The following is a 19,024-nucleotide window of genomic DNA, read 5'->3' on the forward strand; positions in this document are numbered from 1 at the left end:
TGAGTGGATGAGTGAGTGAGTTAGTTAAGTAACAAGTCACCTGATACTTCCTTGCTGAAAGAGAACCTCAGCCCATCATGTCACACTTCCCTCACCCCAAGGGTCCATGTTCAGAATGGGAGGCTCCACTCAAGGTATTTTCAGCCCATAGATCATTATAGGATTCGTTTTTCAGCTGTGGTGTGAGGTTCTTTCTCTCCTGCTGGCTGCTGGGACTTCTCTCAGCTTCTCCAGGCTTGCAGAGGTCCTAGCCACGTGGGCCCCCAGAATAGCCACACACTTTGGAATTGGGCAGTGGCAGCCCACATCCAGCCCTGCAGGGTAGAATCCTAACTGTAAGAGTGCAGTGCCATCCTTCTCGTGGGTCTCCTCCACTCTCCGGCCATGTCAAGGGTCTGGGCATCACGGGCCCTCTCGGCCTACCCCGGGGTCTCCCTCTCCTGCAGTGTGCGGGTGGAGTTCTCTGTTGCTGTCAGCCCTTGCTTCCTCCCTACGGTGGTCTCTGTCTTCTCTCTCAGTCTGCCCCACAGATGCAGGGTAAGCCCTGACACTGACATGATCCAAGCAGGACACTTGACCTCTGGAGTAAGTGATGCTTGTCCCACCTGTTCTCTGCGCGTTGTGGGGGAAGCTCTTATGAAGAGTGAACATCAGTGAAACTAGCCAGTCCCAGGAAGGCAAATATGATTGCCCAAATTTGTGTTAACTAATATACAGAGCGCCGAAAATATAAGGTAATATAAGTGATGTTTTGAAATTTGTTTACTGTTTATAGCCCTTGCATAAACTTTTGAGAAACCGTGTTTTTTACTTACTATTTGTAGCACAATGAGCATCATAGAGTTTCAGTAAAGGCGCGGTTCTTGAGATTGTTAAAGGCCTGGCGCTCACATTCTGAGTGCTGCAGTCCGTTTTGTTGAGTTTGGAACTTCCACAAGCCGCTGAGAGACTGTCTTTTCTGCTCTCTGAGGATCTACACACAGTAGGCTGGTTGAGTTAGAGCGAGCAGAGATAACAGAGGCAAGGGGAGGGGAAGCCACATGGAGGCAGTGAGGAGCTGGGCTGTCCCCGCAGTGGCTGGCGGGGCCGTGCTTTCCCAGGAAGTGGCATGTGTCCAGGTGGGCTTCATCCTCTCTGCACCTTTTCACCATGACTGTGTTGTTTCCTCTCCTGACCACAGCTGGAGCTCAAGATCGAGTCGGTTGGGCTTTTGGCCTCGGCTTGGAGAGGCTTGCCATGATCCTCTACGACATCCCTGACATCCGCCTCTTCTGGAGCGAGGACGAGCGCTTCCTGAAGCAGTTCCTCCTCTCAGATATCAACCAGAAGGTGACGTTTCAGGTAAGAGGCCTTGCAAGAATTAGGAGAAAGTAACTTTAAAAAGTGGCTGTCACAGCAGGCCACACACCTGAAAACTCGACGTGGTTTTGAAAGGGAGTTTTGAGGAGTCGACCCTCAAGGGCTTCATGGATTTTCAGTAGTCTGTATGGGAGAGAAGAGGTTTCTGCTTTGGGTGTGAGTGGGACAGCGTGACTGGAAGGGTCCCGTGTTCATGTGGCCGTCTCCGCTGGGCCATGCCCTGAGTTCTGGACACAACTCGGGGTCTGTCCTTGCCTTGTGCAGTGTCGAGCTCCAGCAGTGAGCGCTGGAAGTGGCTGAAGACCACGGCTGCTCTTTTTCTTCACTTATTTATGCCCTGTGGCAATCACAGGTCAATGCACCCTTCTGCTCTGCAGTAATTTATGGAGACTTGCAATTCTTGCCACTTGTTAGGTGTGAGCTGTCGAGCTAAATACTGTGCTGCTGTTAACAGCTTTCCTACACCAGAAAGGATGGGCTGGGTGCTGTAATTCCACTTTATGGATGCTAAAACTGAGACTTGTCATCGCCAAGTGGCTCCACAACTGTGCTAGTTTGGGACAGAGACAGGATTCCAAAACCGAAAGCTGATTCCAGAGAGACACCTAACAGTGACGGGTTAAGCTCTGTTGTCAAAAGCACCAAGGGGCTGTGCTGGATGCTGGGATCGCTGGGCTTGGCATGAGGAGCTTCTGATCCAGCAGGAAAGACAGACTTGCTAAGGGACACTTAGGACGTAGTGTGAGCAGTCACGTGGCCGTCCTAGGTGATGTGAACTTCCACTGACCGTGACCGGTGACTGTGGACGTCCATGCTTTGCCTCTCCTTTTCTGCCAGTCAGTTCTGTAAGTCCTTCTCTGCTTCTCCAGGCTTGTGGGAGGACTTGAGTCTGTGATGACCTCCTGACCCTCATGTCCACAGTCAGCACGGAGACCTGACTTTGTTGTCATCATCATAAACGTTGTCTGCTAAAGACTTCACGTAGGATTTCACAGTATTCCCTCATTCTGTTCCCAAGTAAATCCAGCCTCCTGGCCCTGCAGTGAAATGAATTGGATTTGAAATTTGTCAGTTTTTCCTTGTTTATTTTTCCCCGCTCACTGCAACCTGCCCCAAATATATTATTTTGTTTTATTTTGAAAAGGATGATTCCAGAATAACCTACCAGAAAGGATTACAGAAAGAAATGGGGAGAGGGTGTCATTACTTGGTGGGACCCAAAGGACTGGTCCCCTTGTGTCCTGTAACACCAGCACCGCTACAGCTGGGACAAAGCGTGTTGTTGACGGTGGTGCCCCTGGTCCTCGGGATTCGCAGGGCTGTGGGCACTGTCTTTCCATCTCTGCCAGTGTTGCTGTGTGAAGGTGCTGGCCTGCTTCTACTGTCTCCAGTGCCGTGTTTGGGAGCCCGTGTGCCGGGCCTTTGCCACTAGAGGTCTGTGTATTTACTGCTTGTTTCTTCCTCCTCTTCCTCTTCTCCTCTTGTTCTTCTTCTGCCTCCTCTCCCTCCTTTGTAAAAAGAAAGGGTTCGTAGGATATGTGTTACATCTTTAGAGTTGCAGCCGTGTATTGCTTTTTTGTTAAGACATTTTAAATAGGTGGTGAGGGAGGCGGTGTTTGCTGCAGCTGTCGGGGTACCTGTATTCCTTGTCAGATTGAGCTCCACTTCCAGCTCTAGCATCCTGCTGATGACACTCTGGTAGTGTGAGGGAGTTCTGCAGAAGGCTCACGGGACATCTCGCACAGGCACTGTGAAGGGAGCCTGCTGCATTCCTCAGTGATGGATGCTGTCTGTGGACCTGCTTAGGCCCTTCCGAGTGGGAGCTCTTAGGCCCAGTCACGGTTGGAGTAGAATGGCAAAGGTTGCTGGAGGACCCTTCCCCTCCCCTTGGAGTTGGCTGTTTCTAATTGAGTGGTTTTCTTTCCTGGTCAAGAGTACAATACCTTGCCTTTCATGGGAAAGTGACAGGAGGTGGCTGTAGTACGCGTTTCTGTATGGAACTACCTGTGGGGATTAAGATCATTGTGACACCTTCAGCCCTAAGTGAACCACTGTGACTCATAGGGAAATGGCTGAGTTAGTACTGTTGGGGTGATTGAATCTGAAGTCCACATGTGGTAACTAAGGCCTAGCGAATGTTAGAAAATTCAAAGTTCATATTCAAGGGGATCACACTACATCCAAGTGATGTGCCTTACGCAAGAAACATTAAATATATGCAGATACCTTGAAAGGTTCGGAGAACATTGATTTGATTACTTTGGTGTGAAACTTTCTGTGGACTCCATTCGTTTGGTTTTTGTGACATACATTTCTACCATTGTTGACGTGATAATGTACATTTTCCTGTGAGTGTTTTGAAGCACCCTGGGAACCCTGGCTCACACAGCTCGCACGGTGCTCTACGAGTTGCAACTGCTGCTGGGGGAGCTCCTTTCTGTTTACGACTTATCATTTAAAGAATTTTGTAGTTTTATCTTTTTTAGAATGTATAAAATGATGATACATTCTAAACATGTATTTCTAGATTTGATTTGCTAGTAACATGTGGAACTGGGGCCCACCCCCCAGCTGGCAGTCTCCAGCACAACCTTAGATTTTGCTATAAATTATTTTGTGCGTAGAAGCCTGAGAAACGCAGTTCAGGGTGAGTGTCTCGCTGACGGCCTCTCCGTGGCTGCTGTCCGAAGGGTGACCGCTCAGTGTCATATCTGTGTCTGCACATTTCCAACAGCAACTGGTAAGATGGCTTGAAAATGTATATTATCAGGTCAGAACAGTTAAAAGAAACTCAGATTTTGTGAGAAATTTTTGAAAGTAAATCTCAAAATATATGAGGTGGTGCAGAGGGCTAAGAATGGCCAAATAACCTGGCTGGAGAATTTGCTCAGTCTGAGGCCAGTTCTTTTTGAAAAGCTGCAGCAATTCTAAGAATGGGGGTTCAGTTCAGTGATCCACTTAACCCGCTCGTGTAATGAAGGAAGAAGCCCAGAGAGAATCTGTGTGTTTGTTACTGTTTATGATGACGCTGACACTACGCAACAGAGGCAAGAGAAAAGGCCTTTGGTGCGGATGTGGCGTGATCATTGGGTATCTGCAGGAATGCTGTGGTTTGAATATGGTTTGTCAGTTTAACCGTGGGACCTGTGTAGAGTGATCAGGGTGAGAGCTGAGGTCGTCAGATCAGCATCCCTAGGACTGAACCCTAGTTACTTTAAGAAGAAGGGAGGAGAGAGACCCACGTGTTACACAGGCACCTGCTGACTCCCAGTCTCCCTTGCTACCTTGACACTCTGTGAGAAGTCCATCACCAGGGGCAGCTCCTTGACTTTGAACCAGAGCCCTAAGCTGAAGGGAATTGCTTGTCTTTAAGACTTACTAGTTCATGGTTGTTGTGTTACTAACAACAGAAAAGAGACTTCGAACAATGGGAAAAAAATAAGATCTGACCTTGTATTCCTAATTATTGAAAAAAATGGATTCCAGGGGATTTGTACATCTGCATGCAAAAGAGAATTTATTAGCTTACTGCCTTTGAAAAAGTCATCCTACCACGAGTGATTCTTTGATTCTTATTGGAGTACATTGAATTGAGGAGATTGAACTAAATGAACTATGGTAATGTAAAATTAAAACCTAATTAAATGTCTGATCTTGGAAATTTTGAAATGAGTATTTATTTAAAGTGGTTGCTGTAAGAATTTTGTAAAGGATTTATTTTTTTTTCAAATTGGCCCTTTTTTCTTCCATTTTTTGTTTGCTAGGAGTTGTTATGATGATGAATCTTAAATTGACCAAGCACTTTCCTGTTTTCTCCGTCACAAGGAGGAATGCATGAGGGGGTACATAAATATATGTGAAGATCAACAGCAGTACACACACGGAGTGAGTGTGGGCAGCGTCAGGAAGGGCTGCATCCTGTACCCTGGTGCCAGGTACAGGATGAGAGTGGGAATGTCACCGTGATGGTTTGGTTTTGGCTGCTGAGGTTCTAAGTGGTGCAACCACAGAAGTTGTAGTTTTCTATTACATGAAGGAGGAGTTTGGGTGGAGAATGTGAAAATGGGTTAGTAGTACAAGCAGGCTGTAGAATAGTGATGTCAAAGCTTAGCTCCTCTTTGCTTGCTGTCTCCGTATTTTGAAGCTATCTCGTCAGTTTTTTTCATTGTTATATTAGTCTACTGACCTTTGGAGATTGTTGTCTGAATGTTAATAATTTTAAAGCCATCCACTTTCTCTCTCTCTCTCTCTCTCTATCTATATATATATCTTTGTTTGGTCTACATTAAGTTCATATTCTGGTTGTTGTTTTCTTTCACATTATAGCTTTTTGTTTCAAAATTTGCATTGCAAACTCTTTTTTAAAATAATTTATTTTATGATACAGTTCCATAGACTGTGGGATTTTCATTTCTCTATTCCCCATTCCCCAAGCCCCTTACCCCACTGATTTCTATATATTATTGCAATAGTATAGTGCTTAAAAAAACAGTCATAAGTCCATAATTCTGCTATTTAAGCGCATCCTGACATTGCAGTTATGGACAATGGCAGACAATCCAGCATCCTATCATCAGATATATTTAACAGTTTCACTGGGAGTCCATCCCCGATCTGGAAGTAGTGATGCATACTGCCCTGCATCCGTACATCTTGGTATGATGGTCTCTAGGATACCATTGCTCTAGATGGCTACAGGTGCATGCATGTTTACCTGTAGATCTGTTGATCTTGTGTTTTGCATGAAGGTTGCCTGATGTCAGAAAGAACATATGATATTTGTGCTTCTGAGATTGTCTTAGTTCACTAAGCATAATGATATCAAGTTGGGACCATACTGTTGCAAATAGTAGGATTCCATTCTTTTTAATGCCTGAGTAGTATTCCTGAGAGTAAATGCACCACGGTTTGTTTATCCACTTCTCCTTCCGCTGGCATCTGGGTTGCCTCCATGTCTTTGCTGTTATAGATTGTGCTGCTATAAATATAGGAGTCCAGGTCATTTTCTCATATGCAGATTTTGAGCACATTATTTCCCATTTTCATCATCGGCACTCATTCATCTTATCCACCAATTATGACTTCCACTTACCGTCATGTGCCCCAAGTGTATGACATGCTTGCCCTTGAAGGTAAAGCCTCCAGGTTGGCAGAGGTCTTGGCACACCCCCTGATCCCCTGGGCTCTCAGCCTCTCGTGAAGAAGGAGGTGAGGCAGAATTTGAGCTTAGCAGCAGCATCCTATCATTCCTGCTCATCTCTCCGTCATCCTACCTTCCTGTCAACAGTGCACAAGCACAATCTGTCTCCTTTACTGCTCGCCTCGGGCTTTTATTGTTACTCCTGACATCCATTTTGCCTCAATATTGTCAGCTTAAAAATGTTTTAAAATGTTGATGGGTGAAGAGAAGACAGTGTTCCTGGGCCCTAATGCCTCAGGAATAGTCCTACCAGGTGAAGCAAATAGCTTCCCACCTCCTTTCCTTGCAGTCAAGAGCAAGACAACCCAAACGGCGATGGCAATACAACATCAAGGAGAGGGCGGATCAAGGGTCTAGCCTGCCGAGTGGGTTGTAGTGTGTGAAGGAGCCTCCCTGGAAAGTGCCAGCACTGCCCTAAGGGCCAGGCATGTTGCAGAATCCCTTTCTGTGGTGGCTCTGATTGCTGCCAGCCTCCCGATGTCTGCTCCTCCGTGTCTCTGTCTCTCCATGCATCTGCCTCTCTCATGCTCTCTGTGCGCCATTCTCTCCCGCTCTGTCACTTGGTAGATATGTGGTTCTGATTCAGGGTGGGTTATCAGCATGGCTGCCTGACATCCATACAAGATGCTCTGAGCAAGACCATAGTTGATGTGGATAAATTTGACAGTGGTTTGTCCCATGTGCAAGAGCATTCCCGCATATTTGGAAAGCACCTGTCCTTGCCACGGGATTTGCAGAGAGCTGTCCTCAGAGAGCTCATTCACTGTCAGGGGAGTTGGTGTGAGTGTTTCAGGGCCTTGGGACAGAGCAGCAGAGGTATGGGCCTGTGCTGAGTGGGAGGATGGCAGGCTGCTAACGGGAGGGAGAGGCAGGACCCTAGCCACAGGCGGGTTCAGTTAAGGATTCACAGGGAGCAGTCTCTAAGACAGAGTGGCAAATATGGACGAGGGCAACATGGGTGTGCGGCTTAGACTTGGAGTATCTCTAGGAAGCACGTAGCAAGACATAAAGTTTCACCTTCGGATTTCTGTTTGTGGATGGATCGCAGTGCTGATAAGGTGGAGAAGAAGGTAGGGCGAGGGCTCCACCCTGAAACCTGGGAGCCTAGCATTGGAGAAATTGCATGAGACAAGAGGAGGCAGTGGTAGAATAACAGATAGGGTTATGGATCAAGAGATGTCATGGAAAGTGTTAGAGATAGTGTTATTACAGGCGTGCCAGCCATGTATTGATCATCAAGTGGAGATGCTGCTGCCTTTGCGAGCCAAAGGGCAGGGTCAGTGGGAAGTGGCTGAGCATTTCATCACTGTAGGTAAAGGATGATCCCAGGCTTTCTTGCTCGGGTGAGGAACAACAGAAGAGATGGATTTGGAGAAAATGATGATTCTAGTTTTGGTCAAGTGAGCTCTAAGAGTGAACGTTTGCACTTTGTTGTTCTGTTTGTTCCCATTTGCATGGTCAGGTCCTCACCTGAGTCTCTGGTCACAGACAGGGCTTCTGGCAGAAATAAGACGGTGAGACAGGCTGAGGCAGGATTTAGTCTTTTGAGAGGGTCCATGGGTTTGGTCTGGAAGATTGCATCTCATGTGCTACCCAGCGAAGGACTTTGGGAAGCAAGAGAATCAAGATGGCGGAATAGGGTAAGGACACGTTTAAACGGATAGAAAAACATTTAATCAGGATGAAGCAGAGAGGAAATATTTCAGGAAATAGGAAAGGACGGAACAACAGCAGAGGGGCACCTGGAGACTGACAGACACAGGAAAGCAGCGGACACAACGGAGTGGTGTTGCAGTGACTGATACTCCAGTGGCATTCAGCTAACAGTGATCTGAACTCCACCAGCAGCCGGAACTCCACCAGCAACCAGGTTCCACCCAAGACAGGTCTGGGTAGCCCTCAGACCTGACGGCCAGCAGATCAGGAACTCTAGTAGTGGTATTTCAGGCACCATTTTGCACACTATGGCAATAGCTTTAGGACTGCAGGGGACAACAGTGAACTGAGCTTGCGAGAACTTGCTGAGTTCACTGGATTGCACTGGTCCCGCAGGAAAATAATACCAACTGTGGCATCGTATGGGTCAAAATAGGCCCATGTGGCACCAGACCTAACGTCCAACAGGTTCCAGCAAGATCAGCGCCACCAACAATCTAACTATATAGGACACCTGGTGTCTCTCTAATCCTGGTACCTGCTCCAACCGGAAGTGGGAGAAAGGTTACAGAGACCACGGTGCAGCCTCAGCACTGCATCACAGGAGGTGGAGAGTGGTGAGCTAGGAGCTGGGGCTGTGGAGACCATGGTGGAAATCTAACATAAGAACCCAGACCTGGAACTCTGCTGGAGATTGTGGCACAAGTGGCTGCAAGCAAAGAGTTGTGTACCAACTGCAACAAGTAAAATCGCATTGTAGACCTGTGGGTGACACAGCTTAGAAACCTGCCCCAAGGAGAAGACTCTGCTAACCAGAAGTACAGTGACCAAGAGCAAAAGAAGAGACAGAGGCACAATGAATATTACTGAAAACTCCCCTGCAAAGGAGCAAAAGCCTTTGCCAACCTCAGAGTTAACTGAGAAGGACATCGAGAAAATGGGGGTCACAGAATTCATAAAACTCATTTTAAAGCTTCTGATAAACAATGAGAAGCTCATGCAAGAGTTCAAAGAATTTAAGGAAGCAATAAAGCAAATCAAGGCTGATATATCAGAAATTAAGAACACAGTAGAGCAAATTAAAAGTCCAGTGGAGAGTCTCCAAAATAGAGTGAAGCAACCAGAAGAAAGAATCTCAGAATTGGAAGGTATTTCCTGTCATCAGGGGGAAGCAAACAAAAAGCTGGGAGCAGAGCTGGATGAGGCCAAAAAAAGTATTCAAGAATTGGAAGACACTATTAAGAGGACTTTGGGAAGCAAGTACTAGCATGGTTGCTGGGGACTTGCTACAAACAAGGCCAAGTGCACGTGCCCGAGGCAGACTGTGGGTGGGAGAGGAAGGACTGTGTGGTCAGACGTGTTGTGCCTCTCTCTACTGCCGCCTCAGCTGTGTGCGTGTCAGCCGGGACTCCTGAGCATCCTCAAACTCTGGAACCTGCCGACGGGCAGTCCTGCAAGTGCTAGCCACTGAAATACAACAGTTACAGTTGCCCTAACTTTTGGAGCTCTCTCTTCCTAGCTATCTCTTTCTGTCAAACACAATGGATTTGTTGCTTGGCCAGAGACTGGAAAGTATAACAAGAAAAATTAGAGTGAAACGTTCCAGCAAGTTCCCCTCCTGTGATTATTTTGGTGCAAATGTGGGGAAATGGGAAGAGAGAATGGCATGCATGCTTGATTTTTTTCAGAGATTGACTGCCTTGAATGTTCTGGTTTGCTCTTTGCATTCTGGCTCCATGCGTGGAAGCCATGCCCGCCCTCCCCATTGCACTCTTCAGGGCTGTAGTTGGTCTTCAGCATTGCTTCCTGGCCTTTGCTCTTTCTGAAGGACATTCAGTGGCCCTCGTCCAACATGACTTGGGTTTTTAGTTCTTATGGTTTTCTTTTCTTCTCACTCAGTTTCACAGTTAGCACCTCGTGAGCTCCTCACCAGCTGCACAGAAATTGTATTGTGCCATTCACCATTTTAATAGGTTCATGAAGTCCCCTACTATGTCACCTCCTGACAATTTTGATGTGATGGCTGGTGAAGGAACCTGTTTAGTAGATTCTAGAACGTGCACAGCAGTTTCTAGAGCGAGTTTCCTGGTAGAGTCCCAGCAGCAAAGGCAGTGTGTTTTACCCATGCCCCCGTGCAGGGGTTTCCAATGCCACTCTCAGAGGTGGAGTCTGATGGGCCATGACAGCTCACTTTGTATCAAGGCACCACACCAATGACGTGTTGCTTTGTGTGTTTATTGAGTTATTCATCTTAAAGATGGCTTCTGTGGCTCACAGCGTTGGAGGCCGAGAGCCTGAGATTGGGTGGTACCATCCTTTGGCCTCTGGAGAGGGCGGTCTGGACCACACTACAAGGACAGGGTGAGCAGGGAGCCGACCGTGGAAGGTAGCGCTGTCCACAGTGGCCATCACAGACCAGCACAAGTTCCTTCTCCTGGCAGCCACCTAACTGCCCCACCTCTTCAGAAGGCTCCAAGGCCTCGATACCCAACATGTGGAAAACTACACCTCCAGAACATGGGGCAAACTGCGGCAGGAATACACCATCAACCTCTGCTCGCTACCTTAAGGAGGAAGCTCCAAACCACTCCTGTGGCTAGGTCCCATGAGTCCAGCTCCAGCCTGGGTTTCGGAACTCGGGAAGGGTGCGTGGATGAGGCGCAGAAAGAAAGAGACGGACCACTAGGATTCCATGATGATAGTGGACAAGGCAATAAAACCTTCGCTTTATTTATACAGAATCAGTTAACTCTGGCTCAGACTTTTCATGTCATGGTCAAGTGGGTGTTTCTAAGGACAACCATGCCATCTGCTTTACCCAAAAACAATAGAAATTCCTGCTACAATTCTTATCCTACAACCTAATCTTGTATCACAAAGAAAAGGAGAACCTAAAGATTAAGGAAAGTATGAAACCCTAAATACAGGTCCCTTGATTAGCATAAGGTCAATGGGGACAGCCAAAACAGTAGGAATAATAGCAGGCCCTTTTGTAAGACATTATCATTGACATTAACCTCCAAGTTCACATTGTGTAAAAAGCCAGTCTCACAATAGCAATAATGCGTGGACGGATTAAAATTCTTCCGCAGGGTGGTCCGGTATCCATGCAAAGGAAGGTGGAGCTGCATCCAGGTGGCTGTAGATATCCACTGGGCCCTGCCTCAGCGGGAGGTTCCTTGCGGCCCTGCCAGCAATGGAACAATGTCTTCACACCCTCGTGTCCCCCACATCCACTGCACGGACCCCAACATAGGCCCCATGAAATAACCTTCCGGTACCTTCCCACGGTGCGCTTCATTCCTAGTGTGGGAGAATAGGTAGGTACACTGGCTGCACCGTTGTCAAGTCTTTCATAAAGACACTGGTAGCTTTACACTCTAGTGGTTCATTCATTCATTATACTTATTTTCACATACTGCATCTGTTAAAGGCAAATATGCAGCTATTAGTATGTAAATTGAACTTGGGCACTGAACAAATGAGGTAGAGCCTCAAACATTATTTATCGACTAATTAGTTTTATTGTAATCAGAGAAGAGTCTGTAGAAGTGTGTTAACACCATGCACAGTGGGTCCTCACGAATATAAGCAGATGTCAGTTTCATTTGGATCTGACTTAATTTATGCCTCTTTTGAGACTTATGGGGCGTAATACCTCCATTTCAAAATGATTTAGATGCTTACTTAGCTATTACATGATAGTAGATAATTTAATAAAAAAAAACACTGTTGAATCATACAAAAAGAGAGTGTGTCTTGGAGAAGTACAGAGAGAATTCCACCCTCCATAGCCACAGCAGGTGGGTGACCAGGAGTTCCTGTGGGATCTTGGTTAGAACATGCCCAGCTGTACGTTTTCCATGCTGCTGCCTCATCAGCCCGTGGTCACCCTCCCCCCACGCTCCTTGCCTTCTGACCACCTTCTGCACAGCTCACTGCTAGGACTGTCTCCCGACCAGCCCAAGCACAGTAAGCCTGTGCTGCCATTGGTTGGCTTTCTGTACGCCACAGACCAAGCTTTCTCACATGTGGACCTGAGCTTGCCCCACACTGTCCAGCCACTGTTGCTTAGCTGAAGACTCCTTCCCCTGCCCCAGTCTTCTCTGTGCTATGACCCCTTCTCACGTCTCCACCATGCCCTGTCTGTGGTCTGCTTCACCTTCTCTCTCTTTCCAAGGCGGCCTGCATTGGTCAAGCCTCACCCTTTGCCCCGTGAAGGCCAGACTAAGCCCGTGGCCACCTGCTTCCACCGTTCTCTCCCCCAGAGCTCACCCTTCCACTGCTGAGTAAGGTATTCAGACCCCTCATCTGCGTCACTTCCCAAACCCACCCTTTTCTTATTACTCTGGTGAGCATGTCTAACTTTGCACTGGGGTTTCTGGACTTGTGGTACCGCCCCCTGTTCCACCTCCCTGCCTTCCCTCCCCATCCCAGTTCTTAATCGTTTCACGTATCTGTCATGATACACATCACCTCCCCTTTTGTGCCCTTAGGGCTCCTCTGTCCATCTGAGGTCGGCCGAGCCAGGTCTTTGGCTTGGAGCTTGGAAATCTGCTCCTTCTTATGTGCGGTGTACTTGTAACGGTCTTTAGGGGATAACCTCAGTCAGCCCCCTTCTAACAGCCACGCAGCTGCCTCGCTGGCTGTGGGTTCTTCCTGCAGCCGTCAGCCACGCACCACGTGGTTGGTGTCCTGCTTCTGTGCATCTCAGTGGGTCCCCGTTGCTCACAGGAGCGGTGTTGATGTCTTTATCATGTGAAGTTATTTGTTTGTCCGCTGTCTCCTATCCAGTACTGTCCTGCTTGCTTTAGCCCACTTCTTCATAATCATGCGGGATTTCCAGTTATTGACTGACTCATTGATTCCGCAGCTTTTAGGTTGTGAGCCTCAACTTTTACCCAGCTGTCTTGTGTGTCTTTAGACGTTTGTATTTGTGGGAAAGTCTTCCGGAATTGAGGGAGGCCTGGGTTATAAGAGTGTGTGTGTCAACCCCCATGGAGATGTACGCCATTTCATTGTGTGTAAACTTTATCCCCACCTCCCTTGAAATGACTGCTACAACTATTGAAGTCTGATCAAGAGCGTAGAGATAGAAAGAGAGAGCTATCTCAACAATATAGGTAAATAATTCTAAAACTACCTCCTATAGATTCTGACTGAAAAAAGATGTAAATATTTTGAGGATAATGAAAATCAGATTTTTCACTATTTGAGAAAAAATTATAGATATGAGGCAGGGGAGGGGGAAGCAAGAATAAACTTTGATTGTTAGAATGAGAAATATTCATAGAAATTCCTGGATTATTTTAGATAGATGGGGGGCGGGGAGGGAGAGCTGACATGATTGCCTATTGGCTAAACCCATGACTTGCATGCACCAGGATCCCATCGGGCACCGGTTCGTATCCCAGCTGCTTCACTTCCCATCCAGCTCCCTGCTTGTGGCCTGGGAAAGCAGTAGAGGATGACCCAAAGCCTTGGGACTTTGCACCCACATAGGAGACCCAGACAAAGCTCCTGGTTTTGGATGGGATCAGCTCCAGCTGTTTCAGCCATTTGGGGAGTGAACCAGTGCATGAAAGATCTTTCTTTCCCCGCTTCTCTCTGTACATCTGCCTTTTCGATAAAAAATAAATAAGTCTGTTTACAAAGTGTGTGTGTACGTGTGTGTGTGGTGTGTATATGTCTGTATATGTATATGTGCATGTGTGGTGTGTATATATGTTTCTGTGGTATGTGTGTGCATGTATGTGTTTGTATGTTTATGTGTGTGTATACATGTGTGTATGATGTCCCTCTGTAGCTTTGCCTTCTTCCAGGGCCTGCATGCAGTGATACAGCAGTAGCAGTGAGCACCCTTGGTAACCACATCTTGATTTCTAAAGAACATTTTCCATTAATAGGAAGCAGGACTGCCTGTCAGAAAGACTGAGTTCATGGCCTAGCCAGAGAGATGGATGATGAACCCAGGAGATTGGCTGACCTGGATGTGACCTTACATTTTGTCCTGTACTGAAAGATGTTCTTAAATGCACTTTTCCTTTTAAGCTGCTTACTAAAGCTGTGGCTGAGCGGAACAATCCAGAGAGTAGGAAGTGACAATGTCCAGAAGTAGCCTGATGGCCCTTGTGTCTTCTCGCATGCTGAACCCTAGCTAATGGCTGCTGAGATTGGAGATTGTTTGTATTCCACTTGGAGAAGAAGGGAAGGCCGTTGGGTCCTCTGCTGTCTTTTTCAGCACCTATTTGTTCTCCGGGGTTAAGGGTGAGTTTTCAGCCAGGGCCTCAGACCTCTGCTCCCTTTCTGAGGCACAGCAGCCCAGGTAATGGCCTGTGTTCCCCCTGGGTAGCGACCACCCCTTCTTGGGGAGCAAACCTCTGTTTAACCAAATTCCACTTCGCAGTGTTGAGTTTGTGTTTCAGCCCACATGGCCGTAAGTGAGTTTTAGGAGAAGAGAAGGAGGCAGAGGGCGTACTTCAAAGACCCATGCAATCCGAAAGAAACAACGGCCATAATTGTTTAAGAGTAATCCAAAGTTAAGAAAGCAAGATCAACTGCTAAGACAGCAGCTGGGGGACAGTCAGCCTGAACTCACGTCCCAGTTCTGCTGCCTTACTAGGTGGAGTGTTCCTCTGGACCTGTTTTCTCATGGGTCAAATGGAAGTGGAGTTAATTCCTGCCTGTAGGCTAGGATAAGATTGTTGTGAAGATAATGAGTTTAAATTCAGTGGAAATCCTTACTGCTATGCATAACATAGAAACTGTTAAGTCTTCACTATTGTAGCTATAAATGTTCTTATTAATGTATTAAATGTTTCACATATACAAGTTCTGCAGGGGACGGAGGAGGAATTGAAAGACAACTTTTGTGGGGGACATATATGGCCTCCTGGCTAAGTCATCAGCTGAGATAACAATGACCCAGTACTGTGCTGGGTCAGTCCCATCCCTAGCTCCCACCTTCAGCTCCCTGCCCTGGAGGCCATGGGAGGTGGTGCTGCTGGCTCAAGTCACTCTCTTCTCACCACTCAGTGTCATTAGGGGAGTCAGCCAGCTGAGGAAGCTCATGCGTTCATGTTCTCGCTATCTGTTTCTATGCCTGTCAGACGCCTTAGTTTATTTTTGAAAGGGGATAAGTTCCTATGGATATGAAGTATGTTTTGAAATATATACATGCTTTTTTTTCTTGATGTGGATTTTCCAAAGTTTTTGAAGATCCTTCAAGTTTAATTGAGTATATTAAGGGCCGGTGTCCCAAAATTTCTCCTCTTGCCCTGTGTCACAAGGGTACATTTTATATTCTCAAAGGGAAAAGTAAATGGAGCAAAAACACTTTTTAGAAAAGATTTACTCATTTATTTGAAAGGCAGAGAGAGAAATCTTCCATCTGCTGATTTACTCCCCAGATGTCCACAGTGGCTGGCACGGGGCCAAGGCTTGTTCAGGAACCAGGAGTTTATCTGAGATCTCCCATGTGAGTGGCAGGGCCCAAACACTGGCCACCAGCAGGAAGCTAGACTAGAAGTGGAGCAGCTGAGGTGCCAAGCAGCATCCATATGGGATGCCAGCATCCAGGTAGCATCCTCACCTGCTATCCATAGTGTCGGCCGCAGCAAAATACCTTGTGCACAAGAACAACTTTGCCAACAATAGGAAATTGTAATGCTTATCCTCAGGGTTTAGAAGAAGGAATGAATTATTTTCCCCCAAATCAATAAATGCATATATACAAACATATCTGTCATTCATTAGAACATCTTTACACGGTGTGTAGTTACTGTCCTGTTTGTCCATCTCAGTGGTCCCCATTACTCACAGTGTGTGTGTGTGTGAGAGAGAGAGAGAGGGAGCGAGGGAGGGAGACAGAGAGAGAGAGAGAGAGGGAGGGAGGGAACATGTGCATCTCAGTGCATGACTGGCACTCTCTGTCCTGTAAACAGCCAAGTAATAACCACGGTAATGTTGTTATTCATCAGTGATGCAAATAAGACTCACACATCTGTGCAAATCCACATAAAAAATAAATTTGAAAAAAGTAATGTCACTGTCTGGGAATCCAGTGCTCACCTGCTCTTGCTTTGTGCTTTGCTTGGGTTGGTCTGTTGTTCCTCCTTCCCTTGCGTCTGCTATTTCTGAGTCATAATGCCGGCCTCGTGGAAGTGAAGAGCGGAGCTGCCTACAGCTTGGTGCTCTGGGGGGTGCTGCCCCCGTTTTCCATGTGTGACACCGAGGCTCCTGAGTGCAGTCACTGCCCAGTAGTCTGGTAAGCCAGAAAGACAATCACCAAGAAATAAACCAAATGTCCCTGTCTTGACAACTTCACCCTACCAGGTCAACATGCCAAGATGCAGCATTCTCCATGTGGCTTTGTGGGCACCTGCACCTGGGCTTTCCTGTCTGTGAAGTGGGCATAGTACCTCCCTTCTGATATTGCCAATGACTCTGGGACATTCTTTGTGAGGTCACGTTGTGTGCAAGGATAGTACTGGACAGTGCTAGCAAGGTGGGCATTGTTAAGCTCCTCAGATTGCTCCTGGAGCTCCAAAGTTGGGAGAGCCATCCTCCAGAAGAGGCTGACCTCCCTGCCCGGTAGCCATCTCCACTTCCATGCAGCAGACGTGTTTCTGGCCCTGTTACTAGGTGTTCATGGGAACACCTGTTCTGTCTGTGTGTGCAGTGAGTGGGAACCAGCAGTGGACAAAATCTACCTTTGTTTTAATAAGAAGGATAAACAGAACCACAGAGAAAGGCATCCTTTCATTGGTTCTGGGAAGTTATCCATCTTTGTGCATTCAAGTAAGCCAAAGGTTTGCAAAGCACAGCAGTCTGGAAGAGTTCACAGAAAGCCACAGGGAAGGTGCCTGATGTTCCGGCACTTGGCAGCCATGAAGGTGTGCAGAGTGACAGGCCAGTGAGTGCTTCCAGTTGGATGGTAGCATCAGCAACTTGCTGTCTGTTCATTAGAAGCCTGCTGTATGCCCAGCCTGAGGGTGGCACCTGCTTACACAGCATGCAGGACAACTGAAGAAGAAAACCAATGCAAAAGGGCAGTTTCAGGGCTTGGCACTGTGGGCAGGCAGATTAGGCTACCCCTTGTGATAGTGGCATCCCATAGGGGTGCCTGTTAGTGTCCCAGCTGCTCCACTTGCCACTCAGCTACTTGCAAATAGCCTGGGAAAGCAGTGGAACGCACCCCCAAGTTTTTGGGCCTCTGCACCCAGATGGGAGACCTGGATGGACTTCCAGGCTTCTGGCTTCAGCTTGGTCCAGACTGGATCATTGCAGCCGTCTAGGGAGTGAGCCAGCAGATGGAAGCTCAATCTCAATATCTCTCTCTCTCTCTCTCTCTCTCTGTCTCTCTCTCTCTCTCTCTCTCTCTCTCACACACACACACACACACACACACACACACACTTTCAAATAAATAAATAATATCTTAGAAGGAGAATTAATGGTACAACTAGAGTAGTTTTCAAACATTTGGAGCTGTGCTGACTTGAGAATACAAAAGAAAGCTACAGTCAGGTGGTGAGGCGTGTGACGAGAAATGAGGACAGGCTATGGTGGGCAGAAGGTGGGTTTCAGGAAACCTTTATATTGTTCATGTTTTGCTTTTCCTTTAAAAACTGTCAAACACGCCAGTGTGGTGGCTGAAGAGGCAGGCATCTCGTTCAGGTGTGTGCAAGGTGTGGGGTGTGCTCTGCTGCCCCAGGTGTGTGGAAGGCGTCCTGAGCTCCACACCCCTCCAGCTGACAGCTGCTTTGTTGGAGGTGCTGGTCCTAACAGATTAGCGTGGAACATGCATGCCCTGCTCATGCGTGTGGTGGGGGCCTGCAGCAGTTTGTACTGGAGCCGCTGGGCCCTTGACTCCTGGTGTGCTTTGAAAAATGGCCGCAGTACCTCTCCAGCTGAGGTCTATTTCAGTAAGTTGGCCTCAGCAGCAGCTGCTGTTGTGCCTGCCATGAACAGCGGCTATCTTGTGTCAAGCCATTGGGGACCTGCATGGTTAGGATAGGTACTTCCCATGTATTTTCTGGGATCTATTTTTTAAAAAAGTACTTGAGACTATGTCCATTTCCAGATTGAGAATTCGACACTTATCCTGCGCTCCATCACCATCCAGTGGAACCACGTGAGATTTCTCATCTAGGTCACTTGGCAGTTCCATTTGGTTGTCTGAAGGTTTTGTGGCATGTCCCCTGCCAGTAGATAACAAAGTTTGTTACTGACACCACATTCCACAGCTGGGTTAGCTGTGAATCAGATTTAGAACTTTAAAAAATTACCTTTGCCAGAGACCAGCGTTGTGGTATAGTATATAAAGCCACCACTTGTGTATCAGTATCCCCTGTGGGTCCTGGTTCATCTCCTGGCTGCTCCGCTTCTCATCCAGATCCCTGCTAGTGGTCTGAGAAATGCACCAGAAGATGGCCCAAGTGCGTGGGCCCTTGCCACCCACGTAGGAGGTCTGGGTGAAGCTCCTGGCTTGGGCCTTTGCCACCCACGTAGGAGGTCTGGGTGAAGCTCCTGGCTTGGGCCCTTGCCACCCACGTAGGAGGTCTGGGTGAAGCTCCTGGCTTGGGCCCTTGCCACCCACGTAGGAGGTCTGGGTGAAGCTCCTGGCTTGGGCCCTTGCCACCCACGTAGGAGGTCTGGGTGAAGCTCCTGGCTTGGGCCCTTGCCACCCACATAGGAGGTCTGGGTGAAGCTCCTGGCTTGGGCCCTTGCCACCCACGTAGGAGGTCTGGGTGAAGCTCCTGGCTTGGGTCCTTGCCACCCACGTAGGAGGTCTGGATGAAGCACCTC

At 47.6% G+C, this 19,024-nt stretch overlaps 1 protein-coding gene across 1 annotated transcript in view; it reads left to right on the top strand.

Annotated features, from left to right (window-relative positions):
* The window catches only part of FARS2 (phenylalanyl-tRNA synthetase 2, mitochondrial), a 331,118-nt gene that overhangs the window by 167,446 nt on the left and 144,648 nt on the right, over positions 1–19,024 (top strand). The window contains exon 5 of the mRNA XM_058668451.1: positions 1,181–1,341. Within this exon, the coding sequence (XP_058524434.1) occupies positions 1,181–1,341 (161 nt within the window). The remainder of the gene's footprint in view (positions 1–1,180; positions 1,342–19,024) is intronic.

The sequence above is a fragment of the Ochotona princeps genome, chromosome 1, assembly GCF_030435755.1.
Source record: "Ochotona princeps isolate mOchPri1 chromosome 1, mOchPri1.hap1, whole genome shotgun sequence".
Classification (NCBI taxonomy): Eukaryota; Metazoa; Chordata; class Mammalia; order Lagomorpha; family Ochotonidae; genus Ochotona; species Ochotona princeps.